The following is a 24,494-nucleotide window of genomic DNA, read 5'->3' on the forward strand; positions in this document are numbered from 1 at the left end:
AAAATAAAAGCTGTACCAAAGCCAAAAGAAATGGGATATTTATAATTAACTGGAATATAAATTTACATGTCTTTCTTATAAATTTAATGAGCCAAAATTTAAAAAACTGCATGTAATTAGTAACAATGTGATACATTTTGATACATTTATGTATTTACATGCTGTTTCTGGTATATTTGGTAAAGGTGTGAAATAAATGTGATTAAAATTATTTTTTATTGCTGTACCAAAATCTCACACTAGCTTTTTATTTTATTTTTTTATTTTTTAGCTTTAGCTATTTTATTCAGTGGAAGTGAAATATCATGGACTCCAAACAGGTTTACAAGGTGTTTGAAGGAGAAACGGGCCCAAAGCATCACCGATAATGTTAATGTTAAGCATATTTTCTAAATATTCCTTACTTATTTAGGGTTTTTTGTAAATAAAAAACAAACAAACAAAAAACTTAATCTTAATCTGATCAGACTATGAAATTCTAACCTGAAATGTTATGTTTTAATTAGCTATAAGAGAAAAATCGTTGTAATTAACAGAAATACAACCTTTAAATAATTATGTAGATGAAAACTTTAGTCAGTGCCCAGATCAATGTACCTGCACTAATTCAACCTTGTCTTTCTCTTTTGCAAAATTATTATTTTTTTAATATTATTTTGGCTTTTTTAAAAATATATTTGCATGTGTTTATATGTTAAATCAAAGTCAGATTCCTTGTTTTTGTTCACAAACGTGACTGATTTTGATCGTCCTGCCTGGTGGTGACTCTTAAACTCAGTGTTTCTTGAACAGGTTATAACAGCCATCCCGTCAGATTAGGTCGCTGTTCTCAGTCCTAATCCATGGAACAACAGGTGTGTAATCTGTTTTGTGGTCCACCTGGTGACAGCAGCTGCTGAGTCCCACCTCCTTCTGCCGTTTCTAATAAAGATTTCTAATCCACACTTCAGCTGGGTTTCTCTAGAAAGTTGAAAATTTGAGCAAAGCAATGAACGAGTTTCTAAAGTCTCTAAATCATGTTTGGTTTTTTCTTTCTTTTTTTTTGTTAATGCCACTGGGGAAACAAAGACCAAGGGAATGGAGGCAAAATGGAGAACCTTCTAATAAGATCACAAAACATGATCTTTATTTTCTTAATTTATTTACTTATTTATTCTGGTAAATATTTTTATATCCCGATCCACACTCCACTAATCGCTCTGACCAACTGCAAAAAAAAAAAGAAGAAAATGGTGTATCGCATTTTAGATGGTTTGTCCCTCGGTTGACTCCGTAGCGGCTAAACAAAGACGCTAACGAATGCAGATTCTGCTTTAAAAACGAAATGTCTGTCCTGCGCAGAGCTATAACATGGGAGATTTCTGAATCGGAGGACAGCGATCACGACCTGAAATCAGAATTAAACCGCGATGAAAGCTGTCAAAAAGAAACAGACAGCAGAGGAGAACCGGAGGCTCTCAGCTCCCAGGAAAAACCCACAGATCTGCCGTCTTCACCGGCTAAAAGTGACTCTAGAGTCGCTCTATCTGCTCCGGAGGCATCCGGCGGCACCCCGAGCCCGGCACGCAAACGCCGCAGCAGGGAGGAGATTGAGGAGGCCAGGCTGAAAGCCAAGGAGCGGAAGGAGGAGAGGGAGCGGCAGAGAGCCGCCAGAGCCCGGGAGAAGGAGGAGAGGAAGCGGGAGCAGCAGCGGAGGAGAGAGGCGGCGGAGACCCTCAAGAGCCTCCGGCCAGAGAACTGCATCAAGAGCCTGACTGTCTGTGTAGACCCAGGTACGGAGTGATGCGTTTAGGTGCTGTCGGACATTCTGATTCCATCCATCAAGGTCTGTTAAAGTGCGGTTAATTCATCAGGTCGCCTCAGTAAATATCACTGACAAGTTTATTTATTTCAGTGATTTATAGAAACGTGTTGAGAGTCCACGTTTATCATTTCGGATCAAGAGGAAACAAACTGTTATATATACAGACTTCAAAGTGAGAGCGTAAATATAAGCAGCTAACTACTTAAAAAGAATTCTTAATTATAAAGAACCAAAACTAACAAAGATGTTGTACTTTATTCTAGTGGAAGTTTACAAAACAGCCAAGTAAATTGCCGTTTAAAATTTATTCTGAAAAATGAATTTAGGGGAAGCTATCTGCTCTATACGTTCTCAAAGTTAACAAAAAATGCTAAAGTGCTAAACCAAAAAATTTGCTCCATTATTAGCTGAAGTGTGCTCACCACTGGGTTTCAGCAGATAAATTAGAAGATTTCTTAATTATTTAGCTTTTAAGATTTTAAAGAGGCAGTATCCTGTAAAATCAACTATGTTGAGTTTTACATCATGTTTTAATATTATTCACTCATCAGAAACATACCTGGGGAATTGCCTTGAATCTTTCATGCATGTTTGAGAAATCATTTAATCTCCATGGCAACCTTTCAGATGTCCAAAACGCCTGGGTGGGGTTAGCCCCGCCTTCTATGCACCGCTCCTCCTCCTTCTCTCTCTGCTCTATGAATATTAAAGTTTAACTTGTGGTTTTCTGCAATAAACTCAACTCAGTTGTAAATATTGTGTAAAAACTAACTTTGACCTCCGCAGCCCTTCTCCAACATGACGGCTCAGACATTTTGCTGGACACCCTGGCCATGTTGGAGTGGAGGTTCAGTGTTGAGAGCCAACGTTTGTCTCGCAGCATCACCTGGACCAGAGATCTGCCTCAGGTAGGATGCTCCCGCCTCACACCAAAAGTCCATTCAGGTCAGTACCTGGGTTTCCATTGACCTGAAAGTTGGAATTCCGAAAATAAATTTGCTTAATGAAAATGTTCAAATTTGGGGAAAAAAGAAATTTTTGAATAAAAAGTTTTTGCGTTAGAAAGAGGTGTTTTTTATTTGGTCATATCAAAATTGGTTTATTTTAAAAAACTGTGAAGGAAACACTTTTTTTGCATCACACAAGTCCATTGATCAACAATTGGATATTGCTACTGGCAGAAACTATAAAGAACTCAACAGGAAGTAGTTAGAGGGTGATGTTTTGTAATGACTTGTCGTTTTCACGTGATTTTAATTGTGTTTATTTAATACCACAATTGCGAAATCATGGGGTTGTTTTTACATCATTGACAAAGTTGTACACTTCCCAGCAGGCAGAAGACGGTCAGGCCCGTGTGGAGGAGGAGCAGATGGTTCTGGTCTTGACTCTTGCTGACTTTGTGGACATTGTGATCTCCGTTAAAGAAGTAATGAAGCTCCTAAAAGTGTAAAAACGTCTGAATGGAGACGCATTTGATGCCATGCTGTCCCCACTCTGGACTGTAGATGGTGAACAGGGATGGGGAGGAGACGGGGACGGTCCTCAGTCCCCTCTTGGAGTGTCTCAACCGGAATAAGGTGGTCACCATGTTGGTGACGGACTTTGAGTCGGATCACTGGTCAGTTTATTCCCAGGAAATTTCTGAGATTAATCTAAAAATTAATCTAAAAGTGATTTGGGGGAAATTTACTAATTTCTTTCGATCTACAGTGGCCCTAATACACCATTATAATTTTTAACTTATTTCCATATTAGATCCGTTTTCATGCGAGCATTCCTGGTTTTCCCAACAGGATGAAGGAATATTTTCCAGAACAGATGCTGCGGACCAAACTGGGGATGAAGGATCAGGATGTGGAGGAGGTTTGTTTGCTGTTTGAGGATTCTAGTTTTTCTGAGCTCGTTAAATATTCACAGGCTTGAACTTTTACAGAAAGGGATTGGGACCACTGAGAAAATTAAATAAATCAGACTTTTTTTCTCAGAATTCCTGTTCTTTCTCAGAAAGCTGACTGTAAACTCAGAATTTTGGCTTTTTCTCAGAATTTTGAATTTTTCTTAGAATTCTGTTCTTTTTTTTTTCTTTAGAATTCCGACATAAATATCAGAATCAGAATTGTTTAAATTGTTCATATGTCATCAGGAGAATATAGTTTTAAAACTCAAATTAACCAAATAAATTTGGGACAGGCTTTCTGTGAAGATAAAGTGCAAGTTATATGATTATTTTCACATACTAACCACATAACTGACAAGCACCTAAGAATTTTGGGTTATTTATTTGGATTTTGACATAGACTGACACAGAATTATAATTCTGAGCAAAATGTAAGACTTTTACAAATTTTTGTTTTGACACTAATCCTCTTCAGTACTTCCTAGGTTCTTGTTTACCTTCAGCTCTATAAAAATATCTCTGTGGTTTTCGTGGAGAGCTGGCAGGACATCACTGACCATGTGTGCGCCGTCACCAAGGCTTTGTCAAAACGCCCCTCTAAGTGCGTCTTCATTTTTACCATAACAAATTTTCATCTTATTGCAGGGTTAAAATAGTTTTGGGGTTTTCTTTATACTTTATTTTATTTAAATCTGACTTTTTGTTTGTCTAATTCAGTTAAATTCATTTGTTTTAAGAGTGTTTTTGTTAGTTTATTAGTTAAATATTGCTTAGTTTTCATTAGAGTGGTAGTTTTAGTTTCTTTATACTTTAGATAATTTTTAGGTTCAGAATTCAAAAAGTTGTACGTCGTTTAGGTAATGAATACGTACTAGCGTGTCTATGGTAACAGCCGCAAGGAGTGCCGTATTTTACCAACCGCTGTCGTAAACTATCAGTTTACGTTTCAAGTGTAGCTTGAAAGGCTAAAAAATAATTTCAAAAACGAATATTACAATTTCAGAAAGTTTTAGTTAATTTTATAAACGCAGGACAGAGTTCCAGTTAGTTGTACATTTCCCCGTTAATTATCGTTTTTATTTATTCAAGTTAACAAAAATCTTTCCTCGAATTCAGTTTTTTTCCCCCGTTAGCTTCTGTTGCTAACTAACCTCTGACCCCCCACAGACTCCTGACTGAGCGGGCGGAGCTGCCGTTCTGCGTGGACGGTTCGTGGGCCGGCGGGGCCCGGGTTGGGAGGGACGGTTCGGGTCTGAGGGCCGTCTGGGTCCGGCAGATCCAGCAGCTGAACAGGGTGAGCCCGGCGGTGGCCGCCGCTGTGGCCGAGGCCTTCCCGTCTCCGCGGCTCCTGTTGCAGGTAATAAACCGCCGTTGAAGCAAAACCCCGGAGGTTCGGAACGGTTTTCTTTTGCATGTGTCTCCCGAAGGCTTACCAGAACTCCGGTTCCGAGGCGGAGAAGAAGAGCATTCTGGCTGGGCTCTCAGTGAAAACAGAAGGGAAAGAAAGAAGAGTTGGACCGGATATTTCAGCCAGAATGTACCGCAGCCTCACCGCAGAAAACCCTCAGCTGGTTCTGGACTGATCGGCCCAATCTGGAAACCATGGAGCAGTTTTTATGGAAAAGAAAATGCTTCTCTGGTTTAATGTAAACATGCATGACAGAGCATTAGAGCCATTGTACATAGAAAAAAGGGAGGAAAGAATTTCCGCCAAAAAATCCAGGAAATTTCTGAGTTTGAAAAGTTGAAAATTTCCTAGAAAAAAAAATTAATTTTGAGATTGATCTCAGAACATTTTGAGATAAAAACTGTGAAGTGCCTGGGTTTGAAAGTAAAAAAAAAAAAATTGAAACTCAGAAATTTCCAAGATCTTACTAAAAAAATCTTATCTAATCTCAAAATTTTCTAGGAAAAAAACTGGGAAATGTTTGAGTTTTAAAAGTCAAAAAGTTGTTCTGAAAAAATTCTTACATTAATCTCAAAATTTCTGAATGTTTTTCCAAGCAAATTTGGACTTTTCTATGGCCTTAAGACACTTGTAGAAATGTAACACTAACACACAGTGAGGTTTGTAATTGTAATATGAAAAACATTTGAAAAAGTTCAAGAGGTACAAAAACTTGGTGAATAAAAACTGAAACTATAAACAAAACTTCATTATTTTTCTGTTTATTTTTACAGGACTGTAAGAAAGTTCACAATCAGATGTTTAGCAATAAATAGAAAAACAGTTTCAGCACATTTTCATCTGATATTCAGTTCAAAGACAGATAAAAAACAACACACTTATAAAAAGACTTTTACAGTATCATAAACAGTCTATCCCTGAGAATAACCAACAAGTTTCCTGGTTTGCTTTTTCAAATCCGACCTGCCTTTTCCAAAGGCATTAGCTGTGGCATTTTAAAGATAAAAATAACATCTAAATAAAAATACAAACTGGCTAAAACAGGATGTTCAAATAAAGAGAAACAGGAGCTGAAGGTTAAGCCTGCTGCAATAAACAAATCAATCACAGGACAAATTAAACTCCATAATTTCCATTTGCAGTATTTTTTTCTTTTCTCTCTTTCTGGCTGATAAAAGTCTTCAGTCTGGTGTTTAAGTCTCAGCCTCTTTTTTAAGGATAATTTTGTTTGCAGAAACTTGATAATTCATTTTATTTGTTGTTTTGTTTATTTATTTTGCATATTTAAAATGTCTTCCAGTTCTAGTGTTAAATGTTTATCAGAATTTAAAGTTTACTGAACTTTGAGAATGTGTTCTTGGATTATTATTGCCATTATATTACTTGAAAATGGTCTTTAAACACAATATTATTGTTTATCGCAATAACTTCTGGGATAATTTAGCATCTAGCAAAATTTATTGTGGTGACAGACCTATGGATGCTGTTAAACATCAACTAGATCACTGCAAAAAAACAAAATGTTACCAAGTATTTTTGGTCTAGTTTCTACTGCAAATATCACTTGAAATAAAACAACTTTTCAGCAAGATATAGGAGTTTGTTTTAATAAGTCAAAGTGAAAGTTTAATTTGCAGATTATTTTACCTGTCATAGGAAAAATGTTTGGTTACACGTTAAATAATCTGGCAGTGGAACTTTTTCCATCAACATTAAGGAATTACTGACAAAAACAAGCCGCTATATTGCTGAAAAGTTGCATTTAGGTTAGTTTTGTCTTCTTTCAAGTACACGAAGATATTTGCACTAGAAACTAGACCAAAAATGATCAGTTTTTTGGTAAGTCACTGCAAAAACACAAAATATTACAAAGCATTTGAGGTCCAGTTTGTAAATGCCTCAGTACATTTGAAATAAGACAAAACTGACTTACAAAGAACTTTTCAGCAAAGTATAGGAGCTTATTTTAAGTCAGTAATTCCTTAATGATGAAAAAGTTCTGGTTCCACTGGTGCTGTTACCTAGCAACCCTAGCCAAGCCCAGTCGTTACCTAGCAACCCAGTTCTAGTTCCACTGGCAGATTATTTCATTTACAACAAGACTTTTTTCCCATGTTATAAGTTAATTTATCTGCCAGTGGAGCTAGTAATTATGCATCAATACTAACGAATTATTGACTTATGAAAACAAGTTCTTGTATTTTACTGAAAAGTTGCTTGTAAGTTAGTTTTAATCATTTCAAGTGAACTAAGATATTTGCAGTAGAAACTAGACCAAAAATACTTGTTAAGATTTTGTGTTTTTGCAGTGTAGTGAAATTTGACATGGCAGAAGTAGAATAAGCTTTGCAGCACAAACGCAAGTGGGTCACGTCCAGCGGCATCGTTTGCACTGATAATCCTCCGGGTCAGAGCAGCAGCTGTCGTAGTCGCTGCTCGGCGGAGTCGGCGGACAGTGGCATGCTGCGGGCCGATCCTGAGGCGCCGGCTCGGCGCAGGCACTTGGGCTGGAAGGCACGCTTGTCTGCATGCAGTCATCGTCCTCGGACGGGTCTGGGCTGCTGCTGAGGGCGAACACCCAGTCCAGTTGACTTTGCAGGACGGTGCGCAGGCCCGGCGGCAGCTGCAACGCGTCAACCACGTCAGGGCAACTGGGCAACATCTGGCGCAGCCGGGCACAGCAGAGGTACTGCAGGGAGGTCGGCGCGAAGCAGGCGCACACCACCTTCATGCTGCTCTTAGCGGCCGTGGAGCAAACCATGGGGTAGAACTTCTTGCTCTGCAGCCTGGTAGCAGCCACACCTGTAAGCAAGGCATTTATGTGTTTAGCTTCATAAATTATTCAGAGGAACAGAGACCAAACACAGCAAACACTGAAACTACCAAAGTAAGCAATAACTTTAATGCAGCTATGCTAACAGAACAATCAAGCTACAGAGATTACTCTTTGCACTTTTACAAATTCAACTTTCCAATTCATTTAAAGGGGCAGTAATATGTGTATTAAATAACTTTGTAACTTTATATATAGCATTTTTAGGTAAAAATGCATTTTTAGGTAACATATATTGTAACAATATTAGCATTGGCGGTGTTCACCACTGCTGAAGCGACTGAATTAAATTTGATAGATTTCACAGTAAACAAATATTAAAGCTCTAGATTTGTAGCCTTTCTTCAGATTCAAGCATTTTAACACACTTTGCTTACGCTTTGGGCCGGCTCTGCATATCATTAAGACATGCTGCAGTTCTTAACGAGTCTGGGATGGTGTCTCTGATATACTGAATAAAAGTGGCCCGACTACGTGGCCTTGAGGAACCCCACATTTGATCTGGTTCATATTTCAGTTTCATAAAGACGGGAACCATTTTGCTACGGCAGCAGACCGTCCCCCGTTATTTATGCCATTTAAACCTTAAATCAGAGCTACAATGGCTGCTTTCTTCAACCGTTACCTATGCAGTGCCGATTCTTGTAGAAGGTCAAAGTGCCGTGCCAGGTGTCCAGGTGAACTCCTATGACCGAGCCTTGACCGAACCGAGGGGAGAACTTCACTTTGTCTCCTTTGTGTTGGAACAGACCTTCAAATAAACATCGTTTTTGGTTTAAAATTGGCTCATAGAGGTAAAAATCCAGACATTTGAACAGGAAGAGGTCTAACCTGTGTATGAGAGGCCCCAGCTGTCCTCATCGTGGCCCAACAGGCTGCCAAAGCTGAACTTGAACTTATCCAGGTTCACCTCAGAGGTTCCGACCCCAACCATCTGCAGAGAACAGACAGAAGATAAATCAGTATTCAGCGTCTTGCAAAAGTTTTCATATAGAGTCACATTATTGGGATTTTGTGTCAACAGATAATCTAATACCTAATATTATTAATAACTGATCGCTGTGGTAGATTAGCTACCCTGATATTAGCTAAGCTAACACAGCGGCGGTAGATTAGCTAATTTAAACACAGTAGTGATGATCTGTCAGAGTTGGTGTGCAGGTCGCCTTTTTAAACGATTTTTAACTGAACCAAAACACCTAATTACACATCACATCTACATGTTACGGTTGTCAAGCTAGCATAACTGACCTACTTCCCTCTCCCTCGCTATTTTTTCTTAGTTAAAAGTCTTTCCGGACCTTGTTATCTAGTTGTAATAGTGTAGAAAATTAGTAGCAAAGCCCTGCGTCCATTTACATTTTAAATATCAGGCGTACATTTAATTTAAGATTTAGCGCGTTACATCGACAATTTGACAACTAAAACATAAACACATAGCAGACAGCACATCGTCTGTCTGCTAGCAGTTTTTTTCCCTCCAGCAGGGAAATGGGGCGGGATCGGGTCCATACACGAACTAGGTTCAGATTTTAACCGATTTAAAGAAACTGACCATGTCGGTTCCGTAGACAGGAGAAGTCATCTTCACCTCCCAGTAGTGCTGGCCCTCTGAAAGCTCCCTGTTGCCGCGGATGGCGGCCGTGCCGCAGCTGTAGTCCGAGTGGAAGCTCACCTTCCTGTCGTTGCAGCTCAGGGAGGCGCCGGACGACTTGCAGCGCTCGTCCCAAACCCAGTCAAAAACTGAGAAGAGAAGAAGAAGAAGAACGCGTTTTATTCTACCAGTTCTCAAAACCAGAGCTCCACGACAACGGAGGTCTACGAATTATTTAAGACACAAATGTGTTACATTAATGAGAAGAATGCGCAAGATTTAATAAGGATTCTGTTTAAACCTGAAACAATTAATCGGATTAATCGTGATTAATCAGTAAATGAAATAATCCTTAACTAATTTAGTAATCGATTAATCGCTGACAGGAAAATACGTACTGAGGAGCACAAATTAAACCAGAACTGTACAAAAATATCTTGTTTTTGATGAGGGAATAACATTATAATCTGATGAAAAGTTTTAAAAAGTGATTTTACACGATACTGCAACTTTAAAAACTGTAAAGTTAAATGTTAAACAATTTCAAATCTTCTAATTTATTTATGCCCAAATTTTGGGCACACTTCTGCTAATCCGCTAATAGAGAAGCTAATATTTTGTTTAGCGATGTAGCATTTTTGCTAACTTTGGAAACATTTAGTGCTCTGAGCTTCGTCTAATAAGAAATAATTTACTTGAAATTTTGTGATTAGACGTGGTTTTGAGTTGTACTTAATGGTTTCTCCCTTTGCTGTTAAGCACAGCACGTAATTAATAATATTACATGTCTAAGTTAGATTGAGATAGCGGAATTATTCTGCGGCGGCGGCACGGCTAAGCATCACATGCTAAAGAATAGTCTTTTTGCCCTCCAGCATTGTACCATGCGTGAAATTTCCTTAAGTAAACAATAACATTCAGGGGTCTAGATTTGTAAATCCGGTTATAATTAAGTCGGTGTCTCACCAGCTATGAACCTCACCGCACGTCGCTGCTCCTCAAGAGCTGAGTAACTGTCAGATTATCTTAATAGTTAAACATTACATCATCAGATGGACCAAAATATAAAGTTAATTCAAACTTTTGGTATTTTAAGAACCAAAATGACAATAATTCAGATAAGTAACAAAAAAAACAAACAAAATCAGACAAAAAAAATTTTCCAATTCAATTTCTTACAATAAAAAACTTATGTAACTAACAAAACCTGCAGGTCTGTGTCTGGTGAAGTTTTGGTTAAAACATGTTTGTTTTTCATTCACTGGGAAGAAAATTCAGAAATTTTACTCAAGTAAGAGTAAAAATACTTCATAATTAAATTACATTAGTAATTTTATTAAAAGTACAGCATAGTAAAATACTCCTAAAAGTAAAAAAAAAGAACAAAACAAGTTACTCATATAAAGGTAATTGATTTAATATAGCTATTTATTACCCAACTCTGCAGTGACATAATTATCGTTTATTGCAATAACATCTATCATGTTATCATCCAGTAAAATGTGTTATTGTGATCGTCCTGAACTAAAGGAGCAAAATGCTCCAAATCCATTTATGTTAGCATAAACTGAATGAGGTCCAGACAGATGGAGTGAGATATGGTGAGTAAAAACACATTTAGCTGAATAAATCATGAGTTTTGTGTTCATTTTCTGCGTTTCCAGCTTTGTTTACATGCTCAGTGCTGGTTTTCTGCGGTGCGGCTCACCCTGGTCCTCCTCCTTGTCGTCAGCGGCCCATAAACTCGGGTTCAGCTCCTCCTGCGGCTCACAGATGGAGAACGATTCCCGCTTCCCCAGTGCAGCAAAGGGCAGAACCACAACCTCAGAACCGGCTCCGGTTCCGACCAGCTGATCCATGTCAGAGTCCAGCTCGCCGATCTGGAGAGAAACAAACAACCCGATGTGAGTCTGACGGTGTTCGTCCCAGCAGAGCAGATTCAGGCTTGCATTCAGCATTTTTGTGATTTCGCCAACAGGCAGGAATCCAACAGAAGAGTAAAAAACAGGTTTGTTGTGTCCCTGCAGGCTCCGGGTCCAAACCCGAACTACTGCGTGAACTTTTTAACAACAAAACCTGCAGGTGTGTCTCTGTGTCTGGTGAGTTTTTAGTTAAAACATTCAGTGGGAGGAAAATCCAGAAATTTGACTCAAGTAAGAGTAAAAGAGTAGAGATACTTCAAAATAAAATTACTGAAGTAAAAGCAAAAAGTGCAGCATAATAAAAATACTCCTAAAAGTTTTTTTTTTTTGAAGTTACTCATGTAATTAAATAAATGTAACTAGTTACTACCCAGCTCTGCTATTAGTGAATTAGCATAAGTGTGGCCACCAGTCTGTTTTATTGTTTTGCACAACTTTATGTTGTGCAAAACAATATTTTTCAAATCCAAATAATGGAAAAGCTTAAAGAAATGTTGCCTATTTAGCATGTTTTCCTCTGCTGCCTCACCTGAGTCACTGATTGGCTGTCCCACTCCTCCCTGTCGGCAGCTGCCATGACATCTGCGTCCTGCCGGGTTTCGCTCCAGGCCACATGTCGAGTTTTGCCGCTCCGGCTTCTTCTCAGCATGGCGGCTCTGCAGAAGGCCAACATAAAACCTGAAGACCAGCTGGCGACCGAGCTGGACGCCGTGTCACCTCTGACCTGCTGGCACGTCACAGACTGGGCCTCTGCAGCAGAGCTCCACCGAACCAGGACAGAGACAATGTTTGGGTTTTGCTTATATTTAACTTAGATATAAAGGCCTGTTATGGCCACTGCAGGCACAGGAGGAAGAGAAGTGAATTTCTGCCAGGAAATAGTACATTTAATTAAAAAACTACTATATTTGTTAGTTTGTAAAGTCAAAAATGGCTAGAAAAACATTTAAATTTTGAGATTAAGCTCAGAAATGTTCAAGAAAAAATGTTGAAATTTCAGAGCTTGAAAAGTTAAAATCTTGCTAGAAAACAATCTGAGATGTTGCCGTTAATCTCAGAAGTTTCTTGAAAACACGTGGAAATTGCTGAGTTTGAAAAGTTGACGTTTTGCTAGAAAGAAAATCTAAGATTTTGAGACTAAAATTTCAAATTTTGTAAAGACAAAAATTTACAAAAAACACTTGGAAATTTACTGGAAAAAAACTTTTTTTTAAAGCCTGAATTTTTTTTTACTTGAAACTAAGAAATGTTTTTTTTTTCTAGAAAATTTCTAAGATTAATTTCAAAACCTCCTGAAGTTTTTCTAGCAAATTTCTGACTTTTAAAACTCAGAAATTTCCTAATTTTTCTGTAAAATTTCTCAGCTTTGTCTCAAAATTTCAGATGTTTTTGGCAGAAACTCTTCTTTTTTCATATCTACAGCGGCCCTAAAACGGATGGGATTTGAAGAAGAACCACGCCTGTCTTTTTCCTGAAATGTCTCCTGAACCTGTCTAGCGGCTCTAAGTAGGCCACCAGCGCTGCCTGTTGACGTTTGGCTTTGCAGGCCTGTCCTGCAGACAGCATGCAGCTGCAACACGTCCTAAACTGATCCAGGCTCGTTCTCCTGTTTCCGTCCCATTTAGCAACAGGACGAATATTTATGCTCATGTTTAGCCAAAGCCTGGAAATGTTTGGTTTTAAAACAAAACACTGATATTATGGCTCCTGCTAAGAATTACGGATATTTAGTGACAAAATATCCACCTGGTTTGGTTTTATTGTCTGTTTTTATTCCCCATAAGTTATGAAGTAACACAGTGGACTGAAAACAAAAAAAACACAAAACCTTACCAAATAGTTTTGGTCTGGTTTCTGGAGCAAATATCTTGATACTCTTGAAATCAGACAAAAATAACTTTCAATTAACTTTTCATTAAGATACAGGAGCTTGTTCTAAGCCAGTAATTCCTTAATATTTAAACACTAGTTCCATCGGCAGATTATTTCCCTTATAAATATCTTAAGTGAAATAATTTAAAATGTAAAACGCTTTATTAAAATCAATATTAAGTGATTAGCTCCAGCTCCTCTTTCTTGATAAAGTTTTTATCTTATTTCTGCTGCACTAATATATTTGCTCCAGAAACTAGATCTAAAATACTTGGTAAGATTTTGAGTTTTGCTGTTATTTCATGATTTATGAGGAATGAAAACAGAAAATAAAACCCAACCAAGTGAATATTTTGTCACTAAATCACAATCATTTTACAGAAAGTATTTTTTAAAGATGTTGTGTTCTTGTTCAAGCAGTGCAGGACTATTTCACTTTTTTATATAAATCTGAACAAACATTTATGCAATACTTATAAATACTTGGACTTGATTCTCCTAAATTAACATTTTATAAATAGAATTAAACACAAAACATCTGGAAATAATAATTATAATAAAACTCCAGAGATTAAATGTTGAACATTTCTAAATTAGGCAGTTATTTGGTTTGACTTGGTGTGTTGATTTTGTAAATAAACCTTTAAAAGGAATCAAAAAGATGCTAATAGGAGGGTTAAAAATAGATTATTTTAAATCACAGTTTACATTTATTTCACAAAAAAAAAAAAAAAAAAAAAAAAAAAAAAAAAGAAACCTCATCACTCGGTTTGGCATCTAAACTATCAGATTTCCTTTCCCTGGATTTTAAATTGGACCAAAGTTTGTTGAATGTTTTCTGCTTTAGATGCTGAACAAAGTGTTAAAAGTACAGTTTGAAAATAATTAAACAAAAATATGAATAAATGCATCTGAACAAGATAACAGGAAGACATAATTCACACATTTCGGATCAAAACATGTTCATTTCTGGGAACCAGAACTTGTGATTGTTATAATTACATGTTAATGCAGAAACTGGACTCGGTGATGCATCAGTTTCACACTGTCTCTTTAAGACGGAGGAGTTTCAGCACGACCTGCGTTTCCATTTTCGCGATTTGACATTTAGAAAATGAACACGGCAGTTTAGAAAAAATAAGTTTTCGATTAAAGGTTTAGGGTGTTTTTTTTTCTTTTCTTTCAGCTTATTTAATAAAACTGCAATAGAAACACTTTTTCCGATTCACACGATAAGGAACCGGATGTTGGAGTTGCGGCAACCACGAAGAAGAACGGGACAGGAAGTAGTTGGAGGAAGATTGCGTCATGTTTTTTTAATGACGTATCACGTAAACAAACGTATTCAAGCGTGATTTTAATTGCGCATCTTATTTAAGATGCAATTACGAAAGGTTTTTTTCGACATTAGCGGAATATTGATAGTTTTCTTCTCATCTGTGATGGAAACTCGACAGTTTTTGCATCAAAGCCAAACGCAGTTCAAGAACCTGCGGTCCAGTTCGCAACAAGAAAATGAAATACGCTGAAAAAGTCTTATTTCTCTTTGAATGACTGTGTTTATCTGCTGGTACTCTGACAAAGACAAAAACTCAAATTGTGACGTTGTAAATCATTTAAATGCGCCGAAATGACGCGGATCTCTTTGAATCATTCACTGTTTTCATTATCTTTAAAGCAGCTGCTGATTCAATCACCACAAACAAACAACTGCTGCGTTTTTAACTCTAAAATCAAAAACTTTATGATGTATTTACTTTATGATGTCAATAATTCCTGAAATTATTTGCTTCAAATGCAATGCTGATCGGCTCCTACTGCTGCTTTTATGACTTATAACTGCAAAAACACAAAACCTTACCAAGTTAAGTTTAGTGCAAATACATTTATTAGTGATTCTTGAGAATGGGGACAAAATGGGTTTTAATTTTCCCATATTTTTTTTTTATTTCTCAACCTTATGTATGCAAATATGACAAATAATGTTTAGGAAATGTAAAGATGCTAAAGTACAGGCTCCCAGTTGCAACATTTTTTTTTTATTACATTTTTAATCGACCTGACCTAGAACGTTGTCATCATCATCTGACAAAAATAAATATAAAATACATTTTAATGACCCTATTAGTGATATTTTACTCATTATTACAGACAAATGCTTCTCAAGAAACAAACAAAAAAAATTATTTAAAACAAAAAAACAACAAAAAGTCCATCTGACGGAGTTGACACAGAACTGAAGGTGGTGACAAACTAGTGAGTAAAAAGAAATACTTGGTACATGTGAAGTAATCCAATTTATGTAAAATACATTAAAATAAATTAACTACACATTTAAATGAGATTTCACAACAATTTCACTGAAGGAGTCACAAAAACTCTGATGGAGTTGAAAAAAAGCCAAACTACCTGAATTTATATGATGTTATTCTGAAGGAGGCCATATTGTAGCTCATCAGGCCCATGAAATCTTTACAGTTTACTAAAATTAAGCTTTTATTTCACAAAATTTCATCAAAGTTTTGTAAATTGTCAGTTATGGAGTTGACACATCATGGTTGTGACAAGCAGCTTAGGAATAAAACAGAAGAAAAAACTTAAGAATAACATAAGCTAACCAGAGCTAACTAGCCATCTTAGCAAAGGAAGAGAAGGGAAGTGGTCATGGGGTCCTCAGAAGTTCTGGTGCCCCCCAATAATGCCTGATTTTTTTTTACATTCTTTTCATGTCTGACGGTGTTGACAAAAACTAGGGACAAATTTCAATGGAGTTGGAAAATACATAAAAAAAATATTTTTAATTCAATTTATTGATACTTTTCTAATTATTTATATGACTATTTATACTTAATTGTCATAATATATAATTTTAGTATTTCTTTAATTGTTTTAAACTATGATAATGTGTTGAGTTCTGCTCCTGGAGAAGGGATTTTACAGGCACCAGCCACCGACTACAATGTTTAAAATAAAAAAAAAAATTCTGCAAACACAAGGAAAATATACTAATTCCATTGGCAAATTATTTCATTTATAGCAAAAATATTTTATATGGCAGAGAATTAGAGCCACACTAAGTAAATTTTTAAAATAATATCACGACAGTAAAGTCACACTAAAGACTTTAGTATTATGACTTAATTGTTACATCATTACGACTTTATTCTCATAATATTTTGGCTTTATTGTCACATTATGACTTTGTTCTCATGCAGATTTATTCTTGTAATTAAATTTTTTTAATTTTTTCTCAGTATGGCCCTAATACTCCGTCATATTTTTCTCATATAGGTGAAAAATTATAATATATGGATGAAAAAATACATTTTTCATCAATATAAAGGAATTATTCACTCAAAACCAGCTCCTATTTCTTGCTGAAAAAGTCCTTGTAAGTTAGTTTTGTCTTATTTCAGGCGTACTAAGACATTTGCAGTAGAAACCAGATAAACTAACGGTGTGAGACGTTGTGTTTTTGCAGCGCGGCGCTGCGGCCTGGACCTGATGCCGTGTTAACGCCAGACCTGAGCAGCAGCTGGTCACTTCCTGTCCAAGCAGGTGCAGGAGACGATTGCAGTTAATTTAGATTAGTCAGTCTGGAGCAGGTCTCCCTTTAATTGGGCCTTACCCTAAATACCGAGCCGGCATCTGGAGGTCTGAGTCAGGACCGTCTGACTCAGGTGGTGGAGCGGATCCACTCAGAAACCACAGAACGACGATGTTTAAGCTGCACAGCCAAAAAGGCAACAACTCCACCGCACCAACAAATGTAAGAAACACTAATAGAAAGATTAAAATGAAATCAAGCAATTCCAGTTCTCTGATTTTGCTATTTTTTGTTACTTATATGAATTATCATCATTTTGGTTCTTAAAATAATTTTAAAAATTTCACTAAACTTCATATTTTGGTCCACCTGGTTATGCAATTTCTGAACAATAAGTGATTGATAATTTGATCAGTTACTCAGTTCTTTTACCAAATACTTTTTTATTATTACTTTAGTAATTTTTTGGGCGGCTACTTTTGAGTTTTACTTGAGTAGACATAAGTTGCAGTAGTGCTGCTCTTGAATATAATTGTGGGTTTTCTGCCCACCTCTCATGATGGAAAAGCCAAACTTGTTCACTCCTGGTGTGACGTGTTCATTTGTTTTTCCTTCCTTTAGTTCCTCTATTTCAAATTGAATGCCATCAGCTGCCATGCTCCAATTCTCTTCAACAAACTATTATCTGCTGTTTCTGAACTATAAACTCCAGATTTTTAACTTCTTTGGTTAAATAACCAGCTTCAAATTCAGAAATACATTTATACAGATCTTGTTCCTACCTTACAAAGGTCTCCCTGAATGTTGTGCTGCAGAGGCTCATGTGGATCCCTGTTGGTGTGACAGCTGCAGCCTTTAGTCTGTCCCACTTTCTGCAGGACAGAAGTAAACAGAACCCGTTCACACCCCCACCACGCTCCTATTGGATCAGAACCAGGCAGAGGAGGAGTTACTGTCCGTTAGATGACTGGACTCCTTCTTTTCCTTCTTGATTTCCTCTGAGTCTGATCTGCAGCTGATTCAAGGCTGCAGGCTGAAGAAAACTAGCAAAATAACCAAAAGCACAAAATCTTATTTTTCTTATCTAGTTTCTATTGCAGATATATTAGCACACCTGAAATGAGACTAAAGTGACTTACAAGTAACTCTAGCAAGATATAGCAGCTTGTTCTAAGTCAATAATTCCTTAATATTGGGGAAAAAGTTCTAGTTCAACTGGCACCGTTACCTAGCAACGCCAGCCAAGCCCAGCCCGTTGCCTAGCAACCCAGGCTAGTTCCGCTGGCAGATTATTTAATACTATTTACATACTACATACTATTTAGTTTGGTTTGCTTTTCTACAATTATATATGGTGCAGATCAAAGACAAACTGCAAAAACACAACATCTTACCAAGGATTTTTTTTATCTACTTTCTAGTCCAAGTAACCTGCGACAGACTGGCGACCTGTCCAGGATGTACCCCGCCTCTCGCCCGGAACGTTAGCTGGAGATAGGCACCAGCACCCCTCCCGACCCCACTGAGGGACAAGGGTGTTCAGAAAATGGATGGATGGATGGATAGTCCAAGTAACTCTAGCAAGATATAGGAGTTTGTTTTAAGTCAATCATTTCTTAACATTGATTTTAAAGAGTACTAGTTCCAGTGGGAGATTTTTTTTTTTCGCTTAACATGACATTTTTACATGACAGTGTACTAGGACCACACTAATTAAATTATGAGAATAAAATTATACTACAACTTTATTCTCGTAATAGAGTGATGAATGTTCACCTGAGCACTTTAGGCAAATAAAACAAGCAAAATAACCAAAGAAAAAAATCTTACAAAGTAATTTTGCTCTAGTTTCTGGAGCAAATATATCAGTACATTTAAATAAGACAAAACTAACTTACAATTAACTTTCCAGGAAGTTACAGAAGCTTGTTTTAAATAAATATTTCCTTAATATTGATGGAAACGTTTCACTGGCAGATTACTGTACCTATAGCAGGACATTTTCCAATATTATTATCAATATTAAGGAATTATAAACATAAAACGAGCTCCTATGTCTTCATATCTAAATCATATCTATTTTGAATACTTTTAGAACTTCACCTGATGTTGTTACACCCAAAAATACAACTATTTATCTTATAATTATGAGGTTTTATGTCAGAATTATGATTTTTAATTGTATGTTTATTTATTTGTTTTCCCTTTGGGCTCAATAAAGTATTTTTGATCTCGTATTTTTATCTCGTAATTGTAACATTAAAAGTCAAAGTACATTCTATCTGCTTTAATGTTACTCAAAAATAAGTCAAAATAAAATGACAAGCAAAAAATTAATCAAGGAACAAAAATAACCATATAATAATTTTCTTGTCGCAGTAACAAAGACATCCGGTTACGTTGCAGAAGGAGGCGGGACTTATGCGCTTCTGCGGCATGTGATTGGTGCGTGACGACAACGGAAGTTATTGTTGTTTCTCTGCCGACCGTGTGCGTCTTTTAGCTCCATCATCTGAAGTATGGACCAGAATAATGGTAGGTGAATGACAATGGAAAGACAATAAACAATAACTGAGGATTTATCTCTGCTTACAGCTTGTTTATTGTCACAATAACTGAATATATTTACGTATTAAAATGTCGCTGAATGGTGACTTCACTGAGCTGCTAGCTAAAGCTAACTCTGCAAAAGTTTCTCTTCTCACTACCTTCTTAATATAAAGTTGATAGTTTTTGCTGAAAAAAGTGGAATTCATTAGCTACGTTCATGCTAGTGTTCGTTAACCAGTGATTAATTGTTAAACTCTTGCTTGTGATATGTTTTATATAACTAAATACACATTTTATGGCGGTTGACATTGATTATGGACGATGTCTGTGTCTTTATTTCATGTTAGAGGGGAGTTTGGCCCAGGTTCGCCATGTTGTTTTGGTTCTGTCGGGAAAAGGAGGTGTTGGAAAGAGCACCATCACCACAGAGTTAGCTTTGGCTCTGAGGCATGCAGGCAAAAAGGTGAGTTCTGCAGACCAGACCATCTCCTCTACTGGTAAAACTCTGACATTTTCTAGAAAAAACTTGGAAACTTCAGAGTTTGAAATGTCCAAAATTTACTGGAAAATTTTTTTTAGAAAAAAACTTGGAAATTACTAAGTTTGAAATGTCCAAAATTTACTTGAAAGAAACTCAGAAATTTTGAGATCAATTGCTGACTTTTTTTTTAACTTGAAACTTTCTAAGTTTGAAAAGTCAAAAAATGTACAGAAAAATACTCAGAAAATGTGAGATTAATTGAAGTAAATGTCAAGAAAATCTTGGAAATTTCAGATTTTTTTTTCTAGAAAATTTTCCACTTTTCAAAATCAGAGATTTCTTTACTTTTGCTAGAAATTTTCAGAGTTCATTGTTTATTTCTGGGTTTTTATTATAAGCTAACGCGCTGATGAACCTCCATGTTGTTCAGGTTGGGATTCTTGACGTTGACCTTTGTGGGCCCAGTATCCCCCGCATGCTGAGCGTCGGCCGACCGGAGGTGCATCAGTGCGACTCAGGATGGGTCCCAGTCTACACAGACGCTCAGAAGAGTCTGGCTCTGATGTCCATCGGTTTCCTGATGGAAGACCCGGATGAAGCCGTGGTGTGGAGAGGCCCGAAGAAAACCGGTACCATCAGATCAGACACAACTTTTTCAACATTTAAAAATCAGAAATGTCCACATTTTCTCCTTAAAATCTTGCATTATGACCATCTTGGAAAACTTTACCAGTAAATCTGTTTTCTGTGGGTGTAATAAAGTTTAATTCGACAACAAAATAATAAATCTGTGAGAAATATTGGCAAATTTAGAGCAAAAATAAATTTTTCTTGACGACCATTTTGAATTTTTCAGTTGCTAACAGATTTTACCCATTAGCAAAATGCTAGTTACGCACACAGTATTTCTGTTAGTTTGTGTGTTACCTTATTTGAAATGTGTTTTTGTCCTCTAGGTAATATGATCTTTGTAAACATACAATGAAATCATTTCTTCTGAGTGGATTAAGAATAAAAATGCATAATTTCTGGGAGGGTGAGGGGTGGGTTTGATCGTAGACGGATAAAATTAGAGAGGACAAGTTGTTGTGTGTCATGATTTGCGGCTGAGTTCCTGGGCTGAGTGTTTCTCTTTCCGCCAGCTCTGATTGGCCAGTTTGTGTCGGACGTAGCGTGGGGAGAGCTGGACGTGCTGCTGGTCGACACGCCGCCGGGAACGTCGGACGAGCATTTGGCTGTGCTGGAAAACCTTAAAAAGCATAAAGTGGACGGAGCCGTTTTGGTCACCACTCCTCAGGTAGAGATTAAACTGAGTTTCACACGAATGAAGTGGAAAGAAAAGCCAGAATTTCATTATTTGGTATCGTTTCCGCTGGTCTTTGCAGCTGTTTCTTTTCTGTTTGGATTCCAGTGATGAAAAAAAATGTTGGAAATGCTTTACATGTTATTTCCCTTCCTGTTTTGGTTGCAGGCCGTGTCTACAGGGGATGTGAGGAGAGAAATCACTTTCTGTAAGAAAACCGGAGTTCGGATCCTGGGAATTGTAGAAAACATGAGTGGCTTTGTTTGCCCTCACTGCTCCGTAAGTAATCCTGGTTAATAAACCATAATTACATGACTCTGATCATTAGTTTACATATGAAGTCACATCAATATTGAAATATGGAAAAGCTGGAATGTGTGTTGATGAAATGGTGCTTCTTTGCTACAGGAATGCAGCAACATTTTCTCAAAGGGTGGCGGTGAAGAACTGGCCAAACTGACCGGATCCGTGTTTCTAGGTGGGTCAGATAGAATTCAGCTGCTTGTAGTTTCAACTAACAGCCACAAGATGGCGACAAAACCCCTGCAGTGTAACGTCCATACTGTTAAAATGGTTGATCACGTTCAGGTGCAGCGAGAAGCTTATAGTTAATGTCCGAATTATTAACCACACAAAACTCGTAATTTTGCCATGGAAATGATAAATTACATTTATAGTTTTACTGTTTCCAGAAGAACAACGTTTGATCAGATTTTATTGTTGTGGTGATTCACTAATCAAGCATGAATGTTGACCACAAGGAGCAACTAAACCCCAAATCAGGTTTTTTGGCAGATGAACTCTGAGACATCTTAATGTTTCTGTGCAACTTGTTGCTTTTCATAAGAAAAAGTCCCTAGTTCTTTTTGCCGTCCTCCCGATTCCTCCCACAAAAAAGACATTTATTTCTTGCTGGTTTTTTGAAAAGAAAAAAAAAGTATTTATTTCCAGGTTTTTTCTTTTCTTTTCAAGTTGCTGGATTTATCGCTGGTTGTTTTGTTGAAAAAGACAATCCTCCATCAACCAACCGTTTCTCATTCATCCAGACATTTTGTACGAAGCAGAGTGTAGAACAACGGACTGGTTTTACCAATAACTTGGTAATTCTTTAAATTTTCATGTTACATCAGTAAAATATACGGATCAAACTCCGTGGAGATTCTGTTTTTGTTCAAGATATTTAGAGTTTGTAATTTAATTTGGACCTCAGCTGTAAACAAAATGAAATTACACTGATCAGTAGATTAGTTTCATTTCTGCAGGTTGGTAATGATGCCATCAGTGGAACTTAAACGTTTCTGAAATGTAATTAAAGTTTCCTGATGGTTTGATTCTGGTGCTCTGGTTCTGACAGACGTTGTGGTTTCAGGTTCGGTACCGTTGGATCCGCTCCTCAGCGCCAGCATAGAGGAAGGCAAAGACTTCGCTCAGTCATTTCCTGACAGCTCCACATTCAGCGCCATCAGCACAATTTCTCAAACGTTACTCAACAGCCTCCAAACGGACTGATTTATTCTGAATTCAAATATTTGTATTGTTGTACTCATTTCTCTTGTATATTTTACATAAATCTATCGATCACATAATCTGGGTGTTTTTTCCTTTAAATCAGTTCTGTTTCCTGTTGTTTTTGGTGCTGAAGCAGCAAAGCGTCAGAATGAAACTGAAAGATAAACGCAGAAACCGAAGACATTTGTGTTTGGAAGTCAGTCAAAAGTTTGAATCTTTAATTGAGAAACTGATACATCCAGAGTTTGTACAGGATTATCAGGATTATTGATGGACAGCAGGTCTAGTTCCAGAAAATACGCTCCAGATTAAAAAAAAAAAATATTGCATAACTTTAAAGCTAATCACGTCTGATTTTTTATTTTTATTAAATACGTCTTGATCTGGATGAAATCTTCTGAAAGTAGTCTGAGCAAGAAAACACTGAATCCCATGCGGGTTTTTTTTTTTTTTTCCAACGCCTGGAATGGAGGAACAGCCACAGATGAGATGAGAAAGTCGTGAAAAATGAGCTGGAATGTGGAAATTACAGCGGCGAGACCCGACATCTTTAATGCAAACAGCAGCAGCACTACGAGGAAAACACACTGACGCTTAAAAACAAACAGAAAAGTTCATAAAGCTACACGCCACCAGCGACAGACTAAAGGCAATCTGAATCAAAAAAAAAAAAGGAGGAAATCCAACCACTTATCACGATTAACCCACAGTGCATTAAATCTAGTGAGATTTATGTATTTATATATGTATAATATCTTGGACAATTAGAGTTTTGCTGCATCTCAACAGTTCAATGAACACATCATTATAAATAAAAATCAGCAGAACAAAAATCTCAAGTCCATACATGTTTTTTACAAACAGATCCTCATGATTATTATTTTAATATTTATTACAGCTCCCAGGTCGATGTGGGGAAAAGCAGAGCCGCCTCTGAAGAAAGTGGAGGGAGAAAACGAGTCTTTATCTGACGATTTCTATTTTTTTTTTCTTTAAACACACGCACACACACAAGACAGACAAATCACTACATTGCGCATTTACAAGTTGACTATCAAATCGGCACGACTGTACACATTGTTGAGAAAAGACCATATTTATGGAGCCTGCATTTCATTTCCCCCATATTTTCTCTATTTTCTTTTTTTACACTTTTTTCCCCTCCAGCAGCAACTTTTAAAGGACCGACGCAGCGGCTTCGTGTTACTTCGTGGAGAGGATGAGGGCGACGATGAGCCCGTACAGACCCAGGACCTCGGCGAAAATCAGGATGAGGATCATGCCCACGAAAAGCCGGGGCTGCTGGGCTGTTCCCCGCACGCCGGCGTCGCCCACGATGCCGATGGCGAAGCCCGCCGCCAAGCCGCTCAGGCCCACGCTCAGCCCGGCGGCCAGGTGGCAGAAACTCCTGCGCACACAAACAACCGGCAGAAACGGTAACTAAAACAAATCGACCGCAGAAGGTTTTATACAGAGATTAAAGAAGCAGTTGGACCAGTGGAGTACAGAAAAAAAACAATCGTTTAATAGTAAACATCTGACAGAATATTTAGTATATAAAAATGAAAAAGTAAAATTGAAGGAATAAAGTTGAAATATGAGAAGCCATAGCATTACGAGATTTTGTACAAGAATAAAGTCGTGATTATGAGAAATTCATCTTTTTTATTAGTCGTATTTCGAGAAGTCGTACAAGAATAAAGTCAAACTACAAGAATAGTCGTAATAATGAGAAATTAACCATTTAAAAAAAAAAAAAAAAAAAAAAAAA

The 24,494-nt window shown here is 37.2% G+C and overlaps 3 protein-coding genes across 4 annotated transcripts; 2 read left to right on the top strand and 1 right to left on the bottom strand.

Annotated features, from left to right (window-relative positions):
• The first annotated feature begins 537 nt into the window (after positions 1-537).
• eme2 (essential meiotic structure-specific endonuclease subunit 2) lies at positions 538-5,380 on the top strand. Of its 2 annotated transcripts, none has more exons than XM_007578017.2 (8): positions 538-1,772; positions 2,591-2,712; positions 3,141-3,233; positions 3,313-3,425; positions 3,601-3,670; positions 4,190-4,305; positions 4,872-5,061; positions 5,132-5,380. In XM_007578017.2, exons 1-8 carry the CDS (start codon positions 1,325-1,327, stop codon positions 5,285-5,287), a joined length of 1,308 nt encoding a protein of 435 aa, XP_007578079.1. In that variant the 5' UTR covers positions 538-1,324; the 3' UTR covers positions 5,288-5,380. The 2 variants fall into 2 exon arrangements, with proteins under 2 accessions (XP_007578079.1, XP_007578078.1); XM_007578016.2 differs by having other exon boundaries at positions 546-1,772; positions 3,138-3,233.
• Positions 5,381-7,161: 1,781 nt separating this feature from the next.
• Positions 7,162-18,084, bottom strand: spsb3b (splA/ryanodine receptor domain and SOCS box containing 3b). The gene is made up of 7 exons (XM_007578019.2): positions 17,663-18,084; positions 11,991-12,117; positions 11,248-11,419; positions 9,501-9,688; positions 8,777-8,879; positions 8,571-8,696; positions 7,162-7,914 (listed from the first exon to the last, which is right to left on the bottom strand). The coding sequence occupies exons 1-7, from the start codon at positions 17,701-17,703 to the stop codon at positions 7,481-7,483; spliced, it is 1,191 nt and encodes a 396-aa protein (XP_007578081.1). The 5' UTR covers positions 17,704-18,084; the 3' UTR covers positions 7,162-7,480.
• A 1,223-nt stretch (positions 18,085-19,307) lies between these two features.
• On the top strand, positions 19,308-23,396 carry nubp2 (nucleotide binding protein 2 (MinD homolog, E. coli)). The gene is made up of 7 exons (XM_007578020.2): positions 19,308-19,415; positions 19,778-19,893; positions 20,342-20,540; positions 21,054-21,208; positions 21,383-21,493; positions 21,623-21,692; positions 22,584-23,396. Exons 1-7 carry the CDS (start codon positions 19,400-19,402, stop codon positions 22,721-22,723), a joined length of 807 nt encoding a protein of 268 aa, XP_007578082.1. The 5' UTR covers positions 19,308-19,399; the 3' UTR covers positions 22,724-23,396.
• Positions 23,397-24,494: the final 1,098 nt, after the last annotated feature.

The sequence above is a fragment of the Poecilia formosa genome, unplaced genomic scaffold, assembly GCF_000485575.1.
Source record: "Poecilia formosa unplaced genomic scaffold, Poecilia_formosa-5.1.2 Scaffold463, whole genome shotgun sequence".
NCBI classification, from domain to species: domain Eukaryota; kingdom Metazoa; phylum Chordata; class Actinopteri; order Cyprinodontiformes; family Poeciliidae; genus Poecilia; species Poecilia formosa.

Coding starts and splice junctions, on each gene's coding strand:
- eme2 (XM_007578016.2), top strand. CDS start 1,325: ATGTCTGTCCTGCGCAGAGCTATAACATGGGAGATTTCTGAATCGGAG. Junction 2,713..3,137: donor GGACCAGAGATCTGCCTCAG/GTAGGATGCTCC, acceptor TACACTTCCCAG/CAGGCAGAAGACGGTCAGGC. Junction 5,062..5,131: donor CTCCGCGGCTCCTGTTGCAG/GTAATAAACCGC, acceptor TGTCTCCCGAAG/GCTTACCAGAACTCCGGTTC.
- nubp2 (XM_007578020.2), top strand. Junction 21,209..21,382: donor TTTTGGTCACCACTCCTCAG/GTAGAGATTAAA, acceptor TTTTGGTTGCAG/GCCGTGTCTACAGGGGATGT. Junction 21,494..21,622: donor TTGTTTGCCCTCACTGCTCC/GTAAGTAATCCT, acceptor TCTTTGCTACAG/GAATGCAGCAACATTTTCTC.
- spsb3b (XM_007578019.2), bottom strand. CDS start 17,703: ATGAGCCTCTGCAGCACAACATTCAGGGAGACCTTTGTAAG. Junction 9,689..11,247: donor CGACAAGGAGGAGGACCAGG/GTGAGCCGCACC, acceptor TTCTCTTCTCAG/TTTTTGACTGGGTTTGGGAC. Junction 8,697..8,776: donor CTGGGGCCTCTCATACACAG/GTTAGACCTCTT, acceptor GTTTATTTGAAG/GTCTGTTCCAACACAAAGGA.